This window comes from Chiloscyllium plagiosum, chromosome 24, assembly GCF_004010195.1.
Source record: "Chiloscyllium plagiosum isolate BGI_BamShark_2017 chromosome 24, ASM401019v2, whole genome shotgun sequence".
Lineage (NCBI taxonomy): Eukaryota > Metazoa > Chordata > Chondrichthyes > Orectolobiformes > Hemiscylliidae > Chiloscyllium > Chiloscyllium plagiosum.
Genome location: NC_057733.1, coordinates 12,053,152 through 12,075,729, shown reverse-complemented (window position 1 = coordinate 12,075,729; position 22,578 = coordinate 12,053,152). Strand labels below are relative to the sequence as shown.

Below are 22,578 nucleotides of genomic sequence, written 5' to 3'. Positions count from 1 at the left end.
AGGGCATTGAAAATATATCAAATGTATGACACTTTTGGAAAAGCCATTATTTTGGAGGAGTTTAAAAATTCATTTTCTGAAGTCATGAGAACTCATGTGGAAGAGCAGAGAGTTGAGACTGCAGGATTAGCAGCATAAATGGCAGGTCATAAATTAGAGTTTGGCTTCCGACTTCCAATTTCAAACTGTGAGGGATAGAAATTGGGGGGAAGAGAAATCCTCAGGTAATAAGGGAAAAGGAGATCTCATTGAAGATCGTCTACCACAGGGTAGAAAGGAAACTCATGAGGGGAAAAGAGAAGTAAAAAAAGCTCAGATGTTTTCACTGTATTAAAGTAGGCCACATGAACTCTGTGTTAGTGGTGTAAAAACAGTACTGGGAAGACAGATGTGGGAAAACAGGATCCACCAGTGAATTTTGTTGAAGTGTTAAAGGAAAGAAGCTGAAACTAAAAGGCCGCAAAAGAATGTCAAGGGTTGGTTGCAAACAAAGAGCCAGATCTCTTTAAATAATTTTCCTGTGTGGATAAGGTTTACTCATATACACCAGGAAGAGCAGGTAAAGAAATTAAGACTTTTAGAGATATGTGAGCAAGTCAATCTTTGATGGTGAGAGATGAAGAGTTATGTAATTCGGAAGGAGAACTGCCCAGTAGAGGTGAAAATATGTGGAATTCATGGTTAGAAAAGCAGTCTTTCATCATAAAAAGTGAGGTCGGAGAGTCCAGTGAAAAGTGGTGAAATCGTGGAAGGAGTAATAGAGAAATTCTCAGTTCTGGGAATGCAGTTGGTAATTTTATAGCTGGATCACAGGTGGGAGTGGTGCCTTCTGTGGGAGAAAAACCAGTGGAAAATTAAGCAACTGAGGTATTATAGAAGGTATATCCTGGTATTTTTCCTGACCGTGTAGTGACAAGGTCACAAAAGCACAGGTGGAATCAGGAAGAGAAATTCAAGTATAAAGATAAGGAAGTTGAAGTTCAATTATCAGAGGATATGTTTGATCAGATGATTGAGAAAAAATACAAAATCAGGTGGAGGACAAAGTGGCTAATTTTAGTTCAGCGAAATTAGCTGAATTAAAACAAAGAGGAAAAACTAAAACAGTTGTATCAAAAAATGTACACAAGAAGAATTTGAGTTTATCCTAGAATGTTACTGTCTTAAAAATGAAGTCTTGATGAGGAAATGGAGACAATCACCTATTCAGACAGATGAGAAATGGGCAGAGGTTCATCAAGTTGTATTACTGGTCGGCTATAGAAAGGAGGTGTTTAGGATAGCACATGAATTACCAGTAGGAGGTCATTTGGCAATAAGGAAAATTCAAGCCAAAATGCAAAAACATTTTATTGGCCTGGACTGCATAAGGATATAGCTGAATTTTGCCAGACATGTCATAAGTGTCAGGTAATTGAAAAACCTCAGGCAGTAATAAAACCAGCATCCTTAATACCTATTCCTACATTTGAGGAACATTTTACACAGGTCTTAATTGATTGCATAGGATCCCTACCTAAAACAAAAAGTGGGAATCAATATGTGTTGGCCATAATGGATATGTGTCCTAAGTTTCCAGAGGCCATTCCATTGCACAGTATCACGGATAAAAGGATTGTATACAAGTTACTCTTCTTTTTACTAGATACAGACTGCCCATCGAAATACAATCAGATCAAGGGTCAAGTTTTACATCAAAATTATTCAGAGAAGCTATGGATAGTTTAGGAATCAATCCAAATCCAATGCATACCATCCAGAATCGCAGGGAGCTTTACAAGGGTGGCATCAAATTTTTAAAAACAATGTTGATGGTTTATAGTCAAGACTATGCAGAGGATTGGGATAAAGGAATTCTATTTGTTTGTTTTGCAATTAGGGATGCATCTAATGAAGCAACTAAATTCTGTCCATTTGAATTAGTTTTTGGGCATGAGGTGAGAGGACCACTAAAATTAACTAAGGAGAAATTGATGATTCAGAGTTCACATATTTGGATGACGTGTCAAATTTTAGGGAACGATTGACTACAGTAGCTGAGTTAGCTAGACAGCATTTGAAAGTAACACAGTATGTGAAGGAAGAGGAAGCAGACAAGAAATTAAAAATTCACAGTTTTGTTAGTAGAGATAAAGTGTTGGTGTTACTCCCAGTGGTAAGTGAACCTTTAAAGGCAAGATTTGGTGGGCATTATCAAATCAAAATTGAGTGTCATAACGTCATAGAGTCATAGGCTCCTCTGAAACAGAGATGGCCCTTTGCCCAAACTGGTACATGTCTATCCACTGGTACATTTCCCTGCACTTGGTCCATATCTTTCTAATCCTTTCCTATCTATGTATTTGTCCAAATGTCTTTTAAATGTTGTTAATGTACCTGTATCAACCACTTCCACTGGCAGCTCATTCCATTTGCATACCAGCATCTGTGTAAAAAAAGTTGTCCCTCATGTTCCCTTTTATTCTTTCCTCTTTAACCTTAAAGTGATGCCCTCTCGTCCTCGATTATCCAACCCTGGGAAAAAGGCTGAGTGTATTCACCCTATTCATGCCTCTCATGACTTTATATACCTCTGTAAGGTCCTACCTCAGTCTCCTACGCTCTAAAGAAAGAAATCCTAACTTGTCCAACCTCTCCTTATAATTCAGATCATTGAGTCCAGACATCATCTTTGTAAATTTCTTCTGCACTCTTTCCTGGTTAATAGCATCCTTCCTGTAATAAGGTGACCAAAACTGAACACAATACTCTCTATTGTGGCCTCATCAATGTCCTGTATAACTGCAACATAACTTTCCAACTTTGATACTCAATGAAGGTCAGCACGCCAAAAGCCTTCTTCACTGCCCTGTCTACCTGTGACTCCACTTTCAGAGAACTGTGCATCTGATCACCAAGGTCCCTTTGTTCCACTACACTCCTTAAGGCCCTACCATTCACCCTGAAACTCCTACCTTGATTTGATTTTCCAAAATGCAAGACCTCACTCTTCTTTATATAAAACTCCATTTGCCATTTCTCAACCCACTTCCCCCACTGATAAAAATCCTGCTGCAATTTCTGAGAACCTTCCTCACTGTCCATGATTTTTACACAGAGCATTGTGGGAGCATGGAATGCGTTGCCAGCGAGGTCATTGGGGATATTTAAGAGACTGCTGGGCATGCATATGGTCACAGAAATTTGAGGGTTCGTACATTAGGTTTACCTTACATGAGGATCAATGGTTGGCACAACACCGTGGGCTGAAGGGCCTGTTCTGTGCTGTACTGTTCTATGTTCTATATTCTATGATACTGCCTATTTTAGTATCATCAAACTTACTAATCATGTCTTGTACATTCTCATCGAAATCATTGATATAAATTACAAACAGTAATGAACTCAGCACTGATCTCTGAGGCACTCCACTAGTCACAGGTCTCCAGTCCAACAAGCATCCTTCCATTATTTTCCTCTACTTCCTATTATCGAGCCAATTTACTCTGGATTCCATCCGATCTAACCTTCGAGAGCAGCATACCCTGTGGAAACTTATCAAAGGCCTTACTGAAATCCATACAGACTATGTCTACCAGCCTGCCCTCGTCAACCTTCCTGGTCACTTCATCAAAGAACTCTAACAAATTTATGAGGTTTTGTCTCCCACTCACAAAGTCATACTGACTATTTCTATTGAAACCCTGTCTTTCCAAATGCATGTACTTTATAGCTTATCTCTCAAGTAACTTATCCACCACTTCTCCAATAATGGCCTGACATTCGTTACCCTCCAATCTTCTGGGACCTCACCCATGGCTAATGATGATGCAAAAACATCAGCCAGGGCCCCCTCAATTTCTTCTGTAGTCTCTTGCACTGTTCTTAGATATATTTGGTCAGGACCAGGAGATTTATCCACCTTCATACATTCTAATACATCCAACACCTCCTCTACCCTGTGATATGGAGTGAGGTGAATTATTTAATAGAAACACCAGATTGTTAGATTTCTTTCTGAGTGTAGCATATGAATATGCTCAAAATGTAGGTTTGAGAGGGAAGGAGAACAAAAGGAGAACAACAGAGTGAAGAACCAAGTTCAGAGGATTCTAAATTGGACATACCTCAAATTAAATTAGACAATGAAGAAGTTCTCAAAATTTGGGATAATTATTTAATTACCTTCCAGAAGAAAATTAAAATGTCCTAAAAGAGTTTTTATAATCACATGAAGAGATAAGTGGGAATAAGCTGGGAAGTACGAATCTGATTATGCATGATGTAGACATTTAATTATGCAACATCCCCCCTTATAGGCTTGACCATCTAAAGTTGGCACAAGTTCAAAAAGAATGTTAATACATGCTCAAAAACAATATAATCGAAGTGAGTTGCACCCAGAGTAATGGTGCCAAAACCAAACGGTATCCAATGGTTATGTATGGACTATGGTAAAGTCAATGCAGTTATAACATCTGATTCATGTCCGATTCCATGTTTGGAAAACTATACTGAGAAGGTAGGACAAGCAAATCATATTTCTAAGTTGGACATTTTCATAGGATACTGACAGGTGCCTTTATCGGAAAGAGTGAAGGAAATTTCAGCTTTACGACATCAAGTGGACTGCACAAGTTTAAAGTCATGCCATTTCAAAGCCACATTTCAAAGACTAACCAATAACTTCATTTCAGGATTACCCATATGTGTGGTGAACGGCGATGATCGGGTGATTTTTAGTCACACATGAAAGGAACGTATAGAGCATCTATCGGAATTGTTTGATCGACTTTGGGATAAAGGCATGGTGGCCAACCTGACTAAGAATGAGTTTGCAAAAGCTCAAGTCACATTCTTGGGCTATATTATTGGACATTGACAAATGGCCCTACAGGATGAAGAGTGATTCCTGGGATTGAGTGGTTTTATTTGATATTCATACTGAATTTTAGCAGTGTGGCTGTTCCACTGATTGACTTGTTGAAGAAGTGCAGAAAATTTCAGTGGACTGAGGAATGTCAGAAGGCATTTGACAGCCTGAAAGTTGTATTAATCACCACCCCAGTGTTAGCCACACCTAACTACGCAGAACAATTAGGGGTGGTGGCTATCGATATGAGTGATGTGTGTCAGTGCTGCACACTTGCAAGAAGATGATGAGAAGATACAAAGATCTATTGGGTAATTTTCCAGAAAATTGAATAATCATCAGCAGAAATATTCCCCAATTGAGAACGAGTCCTTGAGTTTAGTGTTGTCATTGCAACATTTCAACATTTATATTGCCAGTAATGTGTCTGAGACAAATGAATATACTGATTATAACCTCTGAAAGTTTTTAGCAAATTTAAGGATAAAAATTTCAGACTGTTTAGATGAAGCTTATTATTGCAGCCATTCAATTTGAAAATTATACCTGTGTCCGGATGAGAGAATGTCATTGCCGACACGTTGATGCGTCTTTGATGAAGGACGATGGAGGCATTCAGTTGCAGCAAAAAGAAAAGGACTGAAATGGACTGGATTAGTGAATGTTTGCATGGTTAGAATCAATATAATATATATGTATTGAAATGAACTAATGGAGCAAAACTAAAGGTTTTTAAAAATCTTTATGTACTGATAGTTCGTTTTGTTAAGGGAAGAGTTGAGAGTATACAATGACTTTAAGATGTGTTTTGTCCTTTTATTTATGAAGAAAGGTTGAGGCTGAGGTGAAGAGCAGTCTGCTCCAAAGCCACGAAGGTAGACAGCTTGTGAGGCCTTGGGTTTGTTTTTTAATTTGAAACAGTAGAAGCAGCCTGAGTGGGTGGAGTTCCCACAGAACCAGGATCTTTTTTATTTTACTTTTAGCCTTCTATAGCAGTTGCTGGGGTCTTGAATCTGGGTGTGGAAGCTGTTTCTCATCTCCCTATTACAGCTAAAAGCTGCAGTTGTCTTCCTGCTGCTAGAATTGCATGTGAGCAATCTATTTTACTGAATTTGCCTTTGACAAGGGTGTGTTTATGGGATGTTACTGTCTTGGTGTAGTTAATTAGTAGTAGTTTATATCTATTATTCTGTTAAGCATTTCAATAAAGTTACAATTAAGCTAATTCTTTTCCTTTACTTCTGTTTTCACTGTATTCTAATTGTAGTGTATGAATAAAGTATGTTTTGTTTCAAGCTTGGTAGTTTGACCAATTGAATTGCATCCAAAGAAATTCAAGTCTAGACTATCTTATTAATATATTTTGAGGGGTTTTGGTCTGGTCCATAACACTGACCTGGCCTAAATTTGACTCCAGACCCTCAACAACTGCCTTTGAAATGACCAAGTGAAACATTCTGTTCAGGGTAAGTGAAATCGGGCAACAAATATTGGTTTGGCCCACATCTGATCAAAAAATAAACAAAAGCTACTAACCTTTCCTAAAAAAAAGCAAAAAATGGTAGGAACACTGGCCTGGGTGAGGTTGAGCTTAATTAACTTGTTCTGTATAGCTAAAGCTGTCAGATTCTGCAACTGCGCTTAAGGACTCTTAACCCTATCAGTTTCTTTACATCGTCAGGCTCTGCTGCTTTTCTTGGATGTGTCTCCTCCTGATGCCATTAATTTAAAGAAACATCACAAAGTTGGAAATGAATCAGAATATTGCTTACTTTAATAATTCCTGACAAGATTCCCCACCCGCCTTTCCTAAATGTACTGGTGAGAATTCCACAGCCACTACTGGTTCAGCAGTGCATATGAAAGTGGACATATTCAGTACAAGCTGGGGCAATGTGTGCCAGGATATTTAATCGTGGTAATCACTGCAGCTGAGTTTGAGCTTGGTATCACTTGATGTCTGCACACAAGGGTTTTCCAGTGTTTAGGTCTCTAGATTAGGATTTGGTGATAATGAGTTGGTATTGTACCTGATTGTCTAGCCTTTTCCATCTCTTCCAGCCCTTCCTGCTGCCAGAGTTGAGGATTTTGAAAGGGAATTAAATTAGAGTTTCAATATGGATCTTGGCATTAATACAACTCAGAACAGAAAGGCAAATCTCTTAAAGCAAGCAACTTTTTTTCAAATCTGACAGTAGAGTCAGAGTTCATTTGTCCTTTTACCCTGGTGCTGCCTTTTTGAAATGGCTGTTGAATTGGCTCTTTCATCCATAGACATGGAAAATCTGCCTTTTGTGTTATTTATTTATTTTTTCAAGTTACTATCAATCTGCATCCATCAACCTATCCTTCAGTATGTTGAAGATCACGGAATGTGTGAGGGTGTAGGCCATTCAACTTTTCAAATGAACATCATTACCTATTGCCAATCTCCAGTCTTTTTCCCCACACCATTTCAGATAATTTCTATCCAAGTAATTACCTCATATATTTTTGAGTGCCTCAGTTGAATTCACTATGGAAAACAATTTTCCAATTTTTGCAAACAGAAATACAGCAGCATATTTAAGAAAAAACAGCCTGTTTGTAACCAACCTACTCAGACAAGCTAAGACACATCTCTGTACAGGTGGAACTTGAATCTCAACCTCTTGTCCAGTGATAAGGACACTACACTGCGCCCTAAGAACCTAGAATAGTACTGTACAGTAACTAAAATAATAACTTCATTAAAAAACAAAGAATCAAATCATGTTTAAAAATCCAAGGTTTTTTTGTTATCGAAGCTTTTTTAAAAAATGGTTGACACATGTTGCCACTTGTGCAGACTGATAATTAAACAAAATCAGAATTTCACACTGCTAATTCTGAATTTTGTATTTAATCTCTACTGCGTTTACAGTTTACACAAAAGACTAAGAGCAGTGAATTTCATGAAAACAGAAACATAAGAATTGCCTGGGAAACTCAAACACCAAGCACACTTAATATATTTGACTGTCAAGACAACCAGACATTTGTGAAGCACTGGCCTGTGGGAAGCCTGCAAATCATTGGTGCTTAAAAAAATAAAATCATAGAAATTAGTCACCGTGAATAGATAGACCAACGGGAACTAGTTATTAATTCTCAGATGCTCTAGAATCAGGAAACTTTGTATCTCTGTAAACATGATGTGTGAGATCAACAGGGGAATGAGTTATGCAGCAACTGTAGACTGCTGGGAAACCAGCTGACACAGATAGCCAAGGAGCATAAGCAAACAGATTCAAGGAGATCAAACATTTATCTCACAGATTTAAACTATGGCACTACACTCAGCTGTGTGTGCTGTATCCTGGCAGAATCTCTCAAGCGCTAACTCAACCATGTTCACAGCATCGGATTCAGTGCACTCCAGAACTTTAATCATTGGAAGAAATATTTACATCTTCCCATCTTTGTCCCTTTTGAAGTATGCCAACAACCCTTTGCACTGCAACTAAAGGGTTAAGTGATCACAGTTTCTGACAAACCTCATCAATATCGATAACTTTAATCTGCTGCAGCACTCAGAAAGGTCGATCGGAATCACCCTTGCCAAAATGTAAAAAAAATGCTTCAGCCCTGCCTTGGTATCCACAACTCTAGACCCCTGCTTAAAATAGATTGTAATGTTCGATTTTCAATCAGATGAAAAAAACATTGTGACTTCTAATGATTTTCATTCAAACATATGAAATAAACAGTTCCTAAGAAACTATTTTGCCACGCAAAACCCCAAAGAGTTAAATTCTGAATGCTCAGGGGAGGCTGAACCCTTATACCTACTGAGCAACTAACAAGCCAACTGTGTTCAATTACAGTGTACCTCGCTAGCAAGCTTAGTGCAATCTGCTTCAAGTTTTCTTTTCCTCCCAAGGCTTTATCATTGGCCATTATACAGCGGGTTTGAACAGTGCCCTTATTCTTCCACACAGGCGAGGTGAAAGGGATGAAAGAAAGTAAGCTGTTGCAGAGGGCGAATTTGCAAGTGAAAGGGAATACGTACAGCAGCGATCCTCTCCTCCAAGGTCACGCTGTAGTTATCCCAGTCTAGATCTTCTGGTTCAGGCTCCAGCTCCACTCCGTCGGCTGCTTCTGACTCATCGGACAGAGACCGTGATCTCCGCAAGCTCCGAATTCCTGACATTTCTCGGCTGCCTAGCTTTGAGTCCCTGACTTCAAAGTGCACACCTGCCTGTCTGGCTGACGAGTGCAGCAAGAGCAAGGCAAGGCTCAGCTTGATTTACTGAGACGGGAGAACCGCAGCGGCGGAAGCCTCCCAGCTCAGAAAGGTGGCCCAGCTTCTCCCTGCAGCTACACCTTACAGCTCGACCCTCCGAGACTTTGTTTTGTCTTTGTTGATCTTTTTTTCCTGTGGATACCTTTGCTCTCCCCTTCTCTCTCTCTCTCTCTGCTCCCTGCCTCAAACATGTGCCATCAGAGTCAAACAACCACTTTTTGCTATTTGGCACTTTCACTTGTCAAAGAGGTTGAGGCACAGCAAGCTGACTCAGCACCTCACAGAAGGAGACTAGCCATCAGGGAAGTATTTGTTATCAATGGGAGCTCTAGTGCCCCTCCAGACCCCACACACTATGCAGTTTCTTTTTTTTTATTTTGTGTTGCATTTTATCAAACCAGCTATTTGGTGCAGATATTCTATTCAGAAACCATGTCTCCCACCTCGGAAGCCTTCAGGCTATGTTTTTGAGAATACAGTATGTGAATGTTTAGAGGCCTAATGAATCAATAGGTGGCAACTTACAGCACCATTCACAAAAAACAGAATATTCTTTGCCTGTACCAAAAGTCCTGGTAAATTCATGTAAAATCAGAAATTATATTACATCAAGAAAATGACCATTATTCCACAAATATTATTCCCTGGAAGCTAATACCTGGCAACATAAGAAACTGCTTTATATGTTCAACAGCTGACATTTTAAAACTATATTCACATGTGTTTCAGAACAGTGTAGAATCGAGTCAGCATTATAAGGTGTTTGAAGCCTGCTTCAGCATTCTTAATGTTAGCCCCTTACAAAGTTATGAATTAGGACTAGGCAATTTGACCCCTCAATTCTATCCCAACATTCGATGAAATCACTGCTGATCTGATTGTGGCCTCAATTTCACATTCCCACCTATCTCCGATAAATCCAGACTCACTAATTGTTAATCAAGAATCTATCTGCCTCTGCTTGATAGTATTCATTGACCCTACCTTCACTGCTCTCTGGGAAAAGGATTTCAAAGCATTATGATTTATTGAGAGAGAAAGGAAATTCTCTTTAGCTCTGTCTTAAATGGGAGACATCTTATTTTGATCTGTGCGCTCTCGTTCTAGTCTCTTCCATAGGCAGCCATGTTTTTAGCATCCACCTGTCAAGTATCCTCAGGATCTTATATATTGAAAGATTTTCACCCCTCATTTTTATCCATAAGACACAGGTCCAGCCTGTCCAAAAGTTTACTCATTAGGGAAACACCTTCTTACTATGTATTAGTATCAAGTGAACCTTTTCAATACTGCATCAGGAGACCAAATCTTTCACAGTACTCTATAGTTTAGCAGCACACTTTACAATTGTGGCAAAACATCCCAACTTTTACAATTCCAATCCCTTTGCAATGAACAACAACATTCCATTTATCTTCCTAATCGTTTGGTGTGCCTGCATACAAAGTTTATGTGGTTCGTGCACCAAGATGCTATTATCCTTCATATCCATAGCAGAGCTTTGCAATCTCTCTCCATTTTAATAAAATGCTGCTTTTTTAAAAAAAATTCTTTTGGCCAAAGTGGACAAGTTCACATTTTCCTACTTTAAGCTCCACATGCTAAATGTTTGATTGAAACTGTTCTTTGTGACAGTAAATGTGCCACTATAAAAGCAAAGAATAATGATCGTGAGTGTTTTTATAACCAGAGCTCTGCTTCCACAGTGATTCTGCATGGATCAGAAACAGATCGGTTGTATTTTCATGACTGAAAGCAACAAATGCTGGCAATCACAATGGGTCAGGCAAGCCACTAGCTTGTTCTCTCTCCATGGATGTTGCCTGACCAGCTGTGATTTCCAGCATTTGTTGTTTTCAGTAAGGATTCCAGTAACTACAATAATTTGCTCCGATGTTGTATTTTTATGATGTATATTGGTATGATCTCAGCTGGTTAATAGATTCCAGACTGAAATCTAGCTTGATAGATCATATTTTGTCGATTTAACAAGGTTGCCCTTCATTGAAAGATAGGTAGATAATGTTGATGATTTGGTTTTAACAATAAAAGAGGAGGTTTTTTTTCTGCAGAAGTATGGATAATAAACCAGAATATCATCTGGTTTTAGTACCAAGTGAACCTTCTCTAGGCTGCATCAGGAGACCAAAACTTTCACAGTACTCCATTGTTTCAGCAGCACCCTTTACAATTATGGCAAAACGTCCCAACTTTTACAATTCTAATCAGTTTGCAATGAACAACAACATTCCATTGCAATGGAATAAAGCTATTTACATAAAACATATTCAAAAGGTTTTCAAATAGACAGTAAAAATACAATCCCACTTATTCCATCACCTCGGAGTACTTAAATACCAGAGAGAGTCTGCTATTCTATCACACAGATTTAATTAATTTTTTCTTTCAACTTCAAGTCTAAGGGCTTTGGTAGCCACACAACTGAGCTGAAAACTTCTCAAATTTGAATGATACCTTCCGTGTTCTACTTCAGGCTTTGGACTTTAGAACTAAAACCTTTAAGTTGAGGCAAACTATTTTGTAACCATTCTAAGCAATCCCCTTTCTTCAGGAGAAATGGATTCACACATCTAATGATCACCAGGTACTCTTTGAACTGAAGACTTTCCAAACGTAGGTTGACACCCCCCCCCCCCCCCACCGACCTCACCCTCACTAAGCAAAACAAAGTCTTGATCCTTTTAAATATAAAGCCTGCTAAATCTCTTCATTATTTACTCTGTTCACTCATAAAGCTCTCCCAATGCAATCACCTTCCAATTATCACTCCAGTCACTCACTATCTCATACTGGTTTCTTAAAAGGAAAACAGGGCTCCAGAAATGCTGAAAAGCTGGTCTTTAAACTCTTTTGTATTTAAATATTTTTAAAACAAAGCTATTCAGACATATTGCAACATATGTCTGTGGCAAGTAGGAGTTGAACCCAGACTTTTTAGCCCAGAGTTAGGGATACTACCACTATGCCACAAGTCTCCAAAACCCACATGTCACTAGTTCAAAATCCAAACTCTAAAATAAATGATACTTCTATAAATCATCATATCAATGACTCAAACTTAAATTTAAAGATTGGGATTACAGATGATTGGCCATGTGGTTGATAATGAGGAATATTAAATTGTAGGCCAATGGATATCAACATTCTGATGTTGTTGCATGTGAGATAATGAACTGAGAGCTGGAAAATGGGATTAGGTTTCATAATTGTTTTATGTTAGCACAGACATGATAGATTGAATGGTCTCATCAGTGCTGCATATTTTACATGATTCTATGATTGCAAGTTAGAAAACCTTGAAAAGCTTTGTTACTTAGAGGTAATTATAAAATCAATGACTTATTATATTTGAAACACTACAGTTGAAACTAAGTTACTTGTCCTGGGGAAGGGAAAATAAATCTAATCTTGGTTGTCATCCAGTCACTAATATCCTTGATTGGTTATGAGTCACTGACAATCAATTGGTCTGTAACTAGGGGAGAATATTTTAATACTATGGGGAAAGAATAGGCAAGTCGAAAAAGTTGGACTACTCTCCTAAAGAGTTGATAAAGGCAAGTTGGCTGGATGGGTTTTGCTGTTCCAACTGAACTAACCCAGAGCTAAGAGAACATTTTTTTTAAAACGCCGGAACAAATACTGAAGATGTGTTAACATCTGTGGAGAGGGAAAAAGAGTTAAGATTTCAGTATGACTTCTTCATAACTCAGAAAAAAGTCACAGAGGTGGTCTTAGCACAGTGAGGCTAATTATTGTTGAAGACCTGGAGTTACACTTGTGAATGAGTGCTGGAGTACAGTTTTGGTATCATGGGGAGCACAAACACAGACAGGAGTGTGATAAGCAGAATGGGAGCTGTCATTGAGGCTCCTCACGATGAAAGGAGTTGGGTGAAAGGAGAGAAGGTTAGTGGTCCCCTTGAAAGGGATGGAAGACGTTCTAGTAGCCTTATAACACCTATATTGTTAAAGCATTCCCATCTACTTAATGGTACCTAACCAGGATTTTGGGGCCTTGATAGTTCAATTGGCTGGATGGCTGATTTATGGTGTAGAGTGATTTATGGTTTGTATTTAAAATCACAAACTTTTGGAGCACTGCTCCTTTGTTAGGTGAAGTGGAGGAAACACACAAGCACAGAACTTATTGGCAGAGAGATGATTGCAAGATAATTCCAGGTAATTAAGACTGTCAAAAGATGGTACAAGTGGTGTGAATGGAGTGTCAACGGTCTTTGTAGGTGGTCAAAAGTGTCAAACGGTTTGAGAAAAGTGTCAACAGCTGAATAACAAGTGAAAGGATGACCTATAATCCAATTAATTAAGGCAGAGAGATAATTACAAAAAAATCAAAAATAAGGTGGTGCTAGAGAAAAATCAAATGACTGGAATAGCATGATAGATATCAGAGTTGTATGACGAGAGTCTAAACAAAGTACCAAGTAATCCAAAACTGTACAAACTAATTAAGATAGAGAGATCATTACAAGTTATCAAGGTGCTGGTGTCAAAACAGAACAGTAAGGAAGATTCTAAAAACACAGAACAGTATGATAGGGTTATACATAGCACAACATGACCACAATACCGCACAACCCTGCCACAGCAACCTCTGCAAGATATGCTAGATCATCGACATGAATACTACCATCACATGTGGGAATACCACCTACCATGTACACTGTAGGTACTCATGTGACTCAGTCAATGTTGTCTACCTCATACGCTGCAGGCAATGATGTCCCCAAGGCATGGTATATTGGCGAGACCATGCAGTTGCTATGATAATGGATGAATGGACACAGTGCAGCAATCCCTGGTCAGGGAACACTTAAGCGATCAAGAATGCTCTGCCTCTGATCTTCAGCTAAGTGTCCTCCAAGGTGACCTTTGAAATACACAACAATGCAGAATTGCTGAGTAGAAACTGATAGCCAGGTTCCGTACTGAGAAGATGGCCTCAACTGTGATATTTGGGTTTATGTCACCCAACATGTAACCCAACACACTGGTCTGTGTTTGTAAAATTTTCCTGTTCTATTTTGACACCATCACCTTGATAACTTGTTATGATCTCTCTACCTGAATTAGTTTGTACAGGTTTGGACTACTTGGATAGGCTCTCGTCATGCAACTCTGATACCTATGAAGTTATCCCAGCCATTTGGTTTGTCTTCAGCACCACCTTATTTTTGATTTTTTGTAATTATGTTTCTGCCTTAATTAATTGGATTATAGGTCATCCCTTCACTTGTTATTCAGCTGCTGACACCTTTTTCAAACTGTTTGACATTTTTGATCACCAGCAAAGACTTGTCATTCAGCCTGTTGACACTACAATCACACCCCTTGTACCATCTTTTGACACTCTTAATTACCTGGAATTATCTCGCAATGGTCTACCTGCCTATAAGTTCTGTTTTTGTGTGTTTCCCTCCACTTCACCTGATAAAGGAGCAGTGCTCCAAAAGTTTGTGATTTCAAATAAACTTGTTGGACCACTTGCTGGTGTCATGTGACTTCTGACTTTGGCCGCCGCCTCAGTCCAACACCAGCTCTTTCACATCATGGTTCCCACTGATAGTTTAGGATGTAGATATAAGTTCTCACAAACTTTGATGTAGATATAAGTTCTTGAAACACAATCACCTAGTATTTAGTCTGCAGGGTTCTTATTTTTACAAAGCCTGCAGGAAATGTTGCAAATTTTTATGGCAGAAATGGACCGCTTACCATATCAAGGACAAAAGATATGATGCATCCTTTGGTCATATCAGAAACATGCCCCAGGCCCTTTAGAAAATTAGCTTGCAGTCAGGAAGCCAATTCACATGAAAGAACCAACCCATTGTAAATTGCTCCTGAGAAACTGGTGATGAGCTGCCTTCTGCAATTACCAGAAACAGTTTGGTGTAGATACACCCATGATGATCTTAGGAGAATGTTTCGGAATTTTGATCCAGCAACCCTGAAGGAATAGTGATTTACGTCCAAGTCAGGAAGGTGCATCACCTGGAGTGAAATTTGCAGGTGGCAGTGTTCCATTGTATCTGCCTCCCTGTCCATCTAGAAGATAGCGGGTTTACAAGGTGCTGTCCTTGGAATCTTGGTAAATTTCAGCATCTTGTGGATGATACTGCGACTGCTTACCATCGGTGGTGGAAGGAGTGGATGCTTGGTGATGTGGTGCCAATCAAGTGGTCTGCTTAGTCTTGGATGGTGGCAAGTTTCTTGAGTATTGCTGGAGCTACACCCAGCCAGGGAAGTGAAGAGTATTGGCTTGGCTGGTTCAGTTTAGTTTCTGGTCAACGGTAAGCCCCAGGATGTTGATAGGCATCCACAGGGGGTGTTTGCATGGGTTCTGGAGACAGGACAATATCCAGATTTTTCAATTGCAGCCAAACCAAAAATGTAAATCATTTACAGAAATAAGCAATATGTCAGAAGGGAGTAAGTAATTAAAGATTGGTGGAGACAGCAAAAGGAAATATAAGAAAGGATTGAGCGATGATGCTGCTTCATCAAGTCTACTGCTGTCATGGATAATCTACTGAAACATAGATTGGTCAGCAGAAGATGTTGCTGCACTGTCCCTTCAGAAAGTTGTAGGCATGCAGGAGCATGAATGTTGCATCTGTTGCTTCCAACTGGATTTAACTTCCCAAAGGGCTTAGTTACAGAATTGTATGGTGTGTTCAGGTATAACCTCTGCATCGCTTCCAATGTCTTATCTTAATATCCATTGGGATATTGGCCTGTTCAAGCCTGGAAGGTTTCAAGGTTAATCTTTGTCCTGGCATTAGATAGTATATCAGTCAGGACAGAGCAGGAGCACGGTAACTGCCTAAGCACTCTTGGATCTAGGAAACTGACTATCAGCCACTGTTGTCATTCCTAGTTACTATACTGTAACCCCCTAGTGAAAACTCGACAAGTTTCTTTAATAGTCATGGAGAGGGGGTTGACGGGAAGGGGGGTTTGTATTGTTGGCATTTGTGACCCATTCCTAACTGTCTTTGAGTGCATTGTTTGGCCATTTCAGAGGATGATTAAGAGCTGACCACAATAAATCAGGATGTGGAGAGGTGTAGATTTCAAAGTGATGCCTATTTCAGTCACATGGATTGTTAAGCTCATATGTTGGAAGTCCCCATGGGCTAGTAAGATGCCAGCGAGTCTCAGCTCATTCTGGAAAAGGAAGCATGTACTTAGCAAGTATAAAGGACAACATTCGGTAGGAACTGTGAGTCTTTTACAGCTGTTCTGGTGTAATTTTCTACTCGATTGGAACAATCAGATTTGAAAACTCTATCAATGCCAGATGTTGTCCATTTCCATTTCAAGATCAGATAAGAAAATTGAAAGTTGCAGGCAAGCTGTAACAAATTTTCAACAGAGGATAGAAAGACAGTTCAATTCATCAGGCCGTAATGCTCTGTTAATCCCCTCTCTCCTATCATAGAGAGTGACTCGGGGTATCCTAGTTTGAAAAGCCAGCTTTGAGGTAACATAATAAATAGACAATCTGATATAGGGAGCTCAGGGCAGGCAGAAAAAAAGTCTTAATAAACATTGTGTGTATGATTCTATATCAATTTTCACATCCAAAAGTTTACATGTGAACATACAAACATATGAATTAGGAGCAAGAATAGGCCATTTGGCCCATTGAGCCTGCCTCAGCATTCAGTAAGATCATGGAGCATTTGGTCCAACTTGTCTATGTCGACGAGATATCCTAAATTAATCTAGCCCGATTTGCCAGCACTTGGCCCATATCCCTCTAAGCCGTTCCTATTTATATATCCATCCAGGTACTGTTTAAATGTTGTAATTGTACCCACGTCCACCACTTCCTCTGGCAGCTTGTTCCATACATGCACCACCCTCTGCATGAAAAAGTTGCCCCTGAGGTCCCTTTTATATCTTTCCCCTCTCACCCTCTTGTTTTGGATTCCCCCGCTCTAAGAAAAAGATGTCGTCCATTCACACTATCAGTGCTCCTCATGATTTTTTAAACCTCTATTAGGTCATCCTCAGCCTCCGATGCTTCAGGTAAAAAAGCCCCAGCTTATTCAGCCTTTCCCTATTACTCATACACTTCAGTCCTGGCCACATTCTTGTAAATCTTTTCTGCACCCCCTCAAATTTAACAACATCCTTCCGATAGCAGGGAGATCAGAATTGTACACACTTTTCCAAAAGCAGCTCACCAATGCTGTGTACAGTTGCAATATGACATTCCAACTGTTATATCACCAATGAAGGCAAGGGTCTCAAATACCTTCTTCACCACCCAGTCTATCTGCAACTCCATTTTCAAGGAATTATGTACCTGCACTCCTTGGTCTGTTTGTTCAGCAACACTTTCCAGGGTCCTATATGGTTTCAACTCCACATACCCGCCTACCCCCACTAACGTGGCCTCCCTTTTTAGGCAAAAATCTATTTAGCTTTGCATTAAAAATAATCAATGACTTTACCTCCACCACTCTTTGGGGAAGAGAGTCCGACAGACCGATGATCCTCGAAGAGAAAAGTTGTTCTACTCATCTCTGTCTTAAACAGCAGACCATTTAAAAAAAATAGTGGTTCTTGTTTCTCGTCTCTCACTCAAGGGGAAATCATCCTTTCAGCATTGACCCTGTCAAATCCCCTCAGAGTCTTGAGTGTCTCAATTAAATTACCTCTTATCCTTCTAAATTCCAACTGTCCGGTCTGCATGACCTTTCCAAGTAAGATAATCCTCATATCCTAGGAATCAGTTAAATAATTTATGTATTTAACTGTTAGAACATAGAACAGTACATTACAAGAATGGGCCTTTGGCCCATGAGTTTAGGCCGAAAATGATGCCAAATTAAATTAATCCTTTGTGCCCACTAAACTTCCTTAAATGTCCCTATTATATCTGCCTCCAACACCATCCCTGGAAGTGCATTTCAGACTCTTGCCACTCTCTGTGTAAAAATCTTGCCCCTCACATCTCCTTTGAACTTTCCACCTTAAACATATGCCTCCCACTATTAGATATTTTGGCAATCAGATTTTCCAAAGAAATCCCACGCCTTGTGCAAGTTTTAACACAGCAACATCCCGTGAGCCCTCTTCTCCATTAAAGCTCCGTCGCCCCATTCCCAGAATTGGTGAGTCACGTGAAAACATGGTTGCTTGCAGAGTGACTCCACAACATTCCAAAGAGTACTCGAATTGAATCCCAATGCAGCAACTTTTACATTCTTTCCAGGGGTGGTGTTGGAGGCAGATATGATAGGGGCATTTAAGGGACTTGTAGATAAGCACATCAATATGCAAGGAATAGAGGGTTTTAGCTCTATTCCTTCCTATTTGTCCATAAACTCTTCCAGCTTGTAGCACTCCCAAGTCCGCGCTTCCCTCCAGTTCTGGCCTCCTGTACATCCCCTTCCACAACACTTCCTTCACCTCCTCATTGACTGCCTAAACTCCAAATTCTGGAATTCCTTCACTCACCATGTCCACCTCTCTAGCTCACTCTCCACCTGTAAAGCCCTCCTGACACTTTCATTAATACTTACTTATGAGATTTCTGCCTAATGCTGCTTAGCAGCTTAGGGACATTGGAACATAAGAACAGGAGTAGACTATTCAGCCCCTTGAGCCTGCTTGGCCATTCAATACGATCATGGCTGATCTGTGGCCTAACTCCATAAGCCTGCCTTGGACCCATATCCCTTGATACCATTGTTGAATAAAAAAATGTTTATCTCAGATTTAAATTTAACAATTGAATTAGCATTGACCACTGAGGAAGAGGGTTCCAAACCTCCATGACTCTTTGTATGTAGAAGTGTTTTCAAACATCTCTCTGAATAGCCTGGCTCCAATTCTCGACAATGCCCTTGGTTCTAGAGTCTTCAATCAGTGGAAATAGTTTCTCTATCCTGTCTTTCCCTGTTAAGTTCCTGAAAACCTTGATTAGATCACCCCTTAACCTTCTACATTCTAGAGAATAAAGGTCTAAGTTGTTTAATCTCTCTTCACAACAATCCCTGAAGTCCAGGTATCATCCTTGTAAACCTGCATTGAATGCCCTCCATAGTCAAAACATCCTTCCGAAGGTGTAACGCCCAGATTTGCTCACAGTATCCAAGCAGTGTCTAACTAGGGTTTTGTATACCTGCAGCATAACATCTGCAACCCCTATACTCCAGCCATTAGATATGAAGACCAGCATTTCAATAGCCTTCTTGACTATATTCACAGAATCCCTACAGAGTGGAGACAGGCCATTTGGCTCAACAAGGCTACAAGACCCTCCCAGACCCATTCTCCTACCCTATTACTCTACATTTCTCCTGACTAATGCACCTACAATTCCCTGAACACTATGGGAAATTTAGCATGGCCAATTCACCTACCCTGCACATCTTTGGATTGTGGGAGGAAACCCACGCAGACACGGGGAGAATGTGCAAACTCCACATAGGCAGTTGCCCAAGGTTTGAATCGAACCCAGGTTTCTGGCACTGTGAGACAGCAGTACTAACCACTGAACCACCATGCTGCCCTGTTTGCGGTGTTTTAAAGAGCTTTGTATCTGAACTCTCAAATCTCATTGGACTTCCACAGTATCTAACTTTGCACTTTCTAAAGACTACCCTGATCTACCCTTTTTCAGTCTGAAATGGACAACCTCACACTTGCTTTGCCCAGTCACCTAACAGTTTACTAACATACACATGAAAGATGTTAATAAATACATTATTTTCTTCATGGAGGACCTGCATGGTGTAGGATGGTTGGTTAACCATTGGGATACAGTACCCCACATTCTGGATCAGTGGTGCTGGAAGAGCACAACAATTCAGGCAGCATCCGAGTGGTGCTCTTCCAGCACCACTGATCCAGAATCTGGTTTCCAGCATCTGCAGTCATTGTTTTTACCTTTTTACCTTTTACAGTACCCCAGAGCCAAGTCCTATTGTACCTTTGCCAAGTATACTGCTCCCAGATATATACCTGCCTTCATCCATGTGTCCTAAAGTCTTTTGATGCTCCCTGCATTGAGGACAGCTAACTTATCCTTAAACAAGGTACAAGCCATGACACTTTCAACACCAGCTGCCCCTGACCTTCACCCTAATCCCATGTAGCTCTCATGGATAACTGTATAATATATGACAGATATTAATATAGTCATACAGAGGAACCATTGTTTCTTTGGGTCATTATGTATAATCTGGCAAAGACTAATTTATTGCGACGGATTTTCCACTGGCCAGACAGTCATTGTTCCAGGGTAGATAGGACAGTCTAGCACACTCCGAAGGAATTGCCTGGGAAATGTAATGTTCTATCGGGAAATTCCTCTCTGCCTGCAACCCTTGGTGAGTCTCCATTTAAAAGTGAGACTTCAAATGCTTCCAAAGAAATTAAGTAAAATAGTTACTTGGGAAAAGTTCGACTTTTAAATGCAGTCAAAAAGTGTGGTGCTGGAAAACTGGGATAGGGTGGGGGGAGGGAGATGAGGAAATGGGTGAAATTGACATAGATCCTGTGTGGTTGGAAACTGAAGATGAGGTGTTTTTCCTCCAGTCGTTGGGTGGCTAGGATTTGGCAGTGGAGGAGGCCCAGGACTTGCATGTCCTTGGCAGAGTGGGAGGGGATGTTGAAGTGGTCGGCCACAGGACAGTGGAGTTATTTGATGTGTGTGTCCCAGTGATGTTCTCTGAAACATTTTGCAAGTTGACATGTTGTCTCCCCAGTGTAGAGGAGACCACATCGAGAGCAATGGACACAGTACATGAGATGTTTGGATGTGCAAGCAAATCTCTGCTTGATGTGAAAGGATCCTTTGGGGCCTTGGATAGAGGTGAAAGGGGAGGTGAGGGTGCAAGTTTTACACCTCTTGTGGTGGCAAGGCAAGGTGCCAGGAGTGGAGGGTGGGCGTGGACCTAATGGGAGATTGTGGAATGCAGGGCAATATATCTCTGGTGGTGGAGTTTGACTGTGGGTGGTGGAAATGATGGACGATTTGGAGTTGTATCCAAAGACTGATGAAGCTGAGGATCAGGGGGATTCTATCCTTGTTGTGGTTGGAGGGGTGGGCTCAAGGGCGGAGGTGTAGGAAATGAAGGAGATGCGCTGGAGGGAATTGTTGATCATGTGGGAGGGGAAATTGCAGTCCCTGAAGTAGGAGGCCATCTGGGATGATCTGGAGTGGAATTGATCCAACTGGGAGCAGATGCAGTGGAGGCGGAGGAATTGGGAATAAGAGATAGCGTTTTTACAGGACAGTGGGTAGGAGGACGCATAGTCCAGGTAGCTGTGGGAGTTGGTGGGTTTGAAGTAGATGTCCATTTTGAGTCAGTCGCCAGACATGGAGATGGAGATGTTCAGGAAGGAGAGGGAAGTGTTCGAGGTGGTCCAGGTAAACTGGAGGACAGGGTGGAAGGTGATCTTGAGGTTGATGAACTGTTCAACCTCCTCGTTAAATACATAGTCTAACTCCTGAGTAATTGTTCAGCAGATTTAACTCACTCATCCCAAATACAACTCACCCAAACCCCTTACACCTCTAAGACCCTGACTCTAGTCCCCTCTCCCCATTCTAGGACCAACCTAACTTTCCCCAACACCATCAATGGCACCAATGCCCCCTGCCACCAGACCTGAACACCCAATCCCATACCGCACCCGACTACCATACTGGCAAACCCCACCACCCATTCCTATACTGGATCTGACTTCCATACTGTCAAATTCCAACAGCATTCCCATACTGAATTGACTTCCCTGCAGCCAAATCCCAACACCATTCCCATGACAGGACTGACTTCCCCACTGGCAAATCCCAACACCTACTCCCATACTCCTGCCAGGCCTGACTAGCCCTTCTGTCATATTTGAAACCTGACACCCATACTCCGCAACCCCCATCAGATCTGATTTCACCCACACACCTGGGCTTACCCAAACAATGCACCGCTTCCTGCCTTCTCCCATATCCATCTTGTATGCTGTCACCGTTATCTCTTGGCACTGCAACCCTTTCCCATGGCATCCAACACACAGGGCACGTGACCAGCTGGCATTCTGCTTATCTTTTCCACCTGGAATCTTACCCCTCCACCCATCTGTCATACTAATAACCCAGTGCCCAAACATCACACTTACAGTTACTTGAATCTGTAAGTGAACAGTTACATTTTGACACAACCGGTGCAGGTAGGACTTGAACTGAACCTTTTGGCCCAGATGTAGAGAAATTATCATTGCATCCTGAGAGCTCAAAACTGCTATATGTTGCTGGCAATCTGTGTGAGATGGTCTGTCTCTGAAATATCTGGCCCATTTTGTTCTATATGGATTGAATGCAATTAGTCATGATCAGTTTGAAGAGTATCTGGGATGCTCGGAGCAGATGCAAAATTATCCCTCTGCTGCTATTTGAAAAT

The 22,578-nt window shown here is 40.7% G+C and overlaps 1 protein-coding gene and 1 non-coding gene across 10 annotated transcripts in view; one reads left to right on the top strand and one right to left on the bottom strand.

Moving 5' to 3' along the window:
* LOC122562023 (myosin-16) overlaps positions 1-22,578 on the bottom strand; it is a 277,196-nt gene that overhangs the window by 178,467 nt on the left and 76,151 nt on the right. For 2 of the 9 annotated variants that reach the window (XM_043714430.1, XM_043714436.1), the window contains exon 1: positions 8,883-9,038. The exons of the other annotated variants lie outside the window; for them this stretch is intronic. In XM_043714430.1, the coding sequence (XP_043570365.1) occupies positions 8,883-9,023 (141 nt within the window). In that variant the 5' untranslated portion in view covers positions 9,024-9,038. Of the gene's footprint in view, positions 1-8,882; positions 9,039-22,578 lie in introns of those variants that run through there. 9 annotated transcript variants of the gene reach the window in all.
* On the top strand, positions 13,024-13,150 carry LOC122562372. The gene has a single exon (XR_006315290.1). It is a non-coding gene; the product is annotated as a U6atac minor spliceosomal RNA (small nuclear RNA).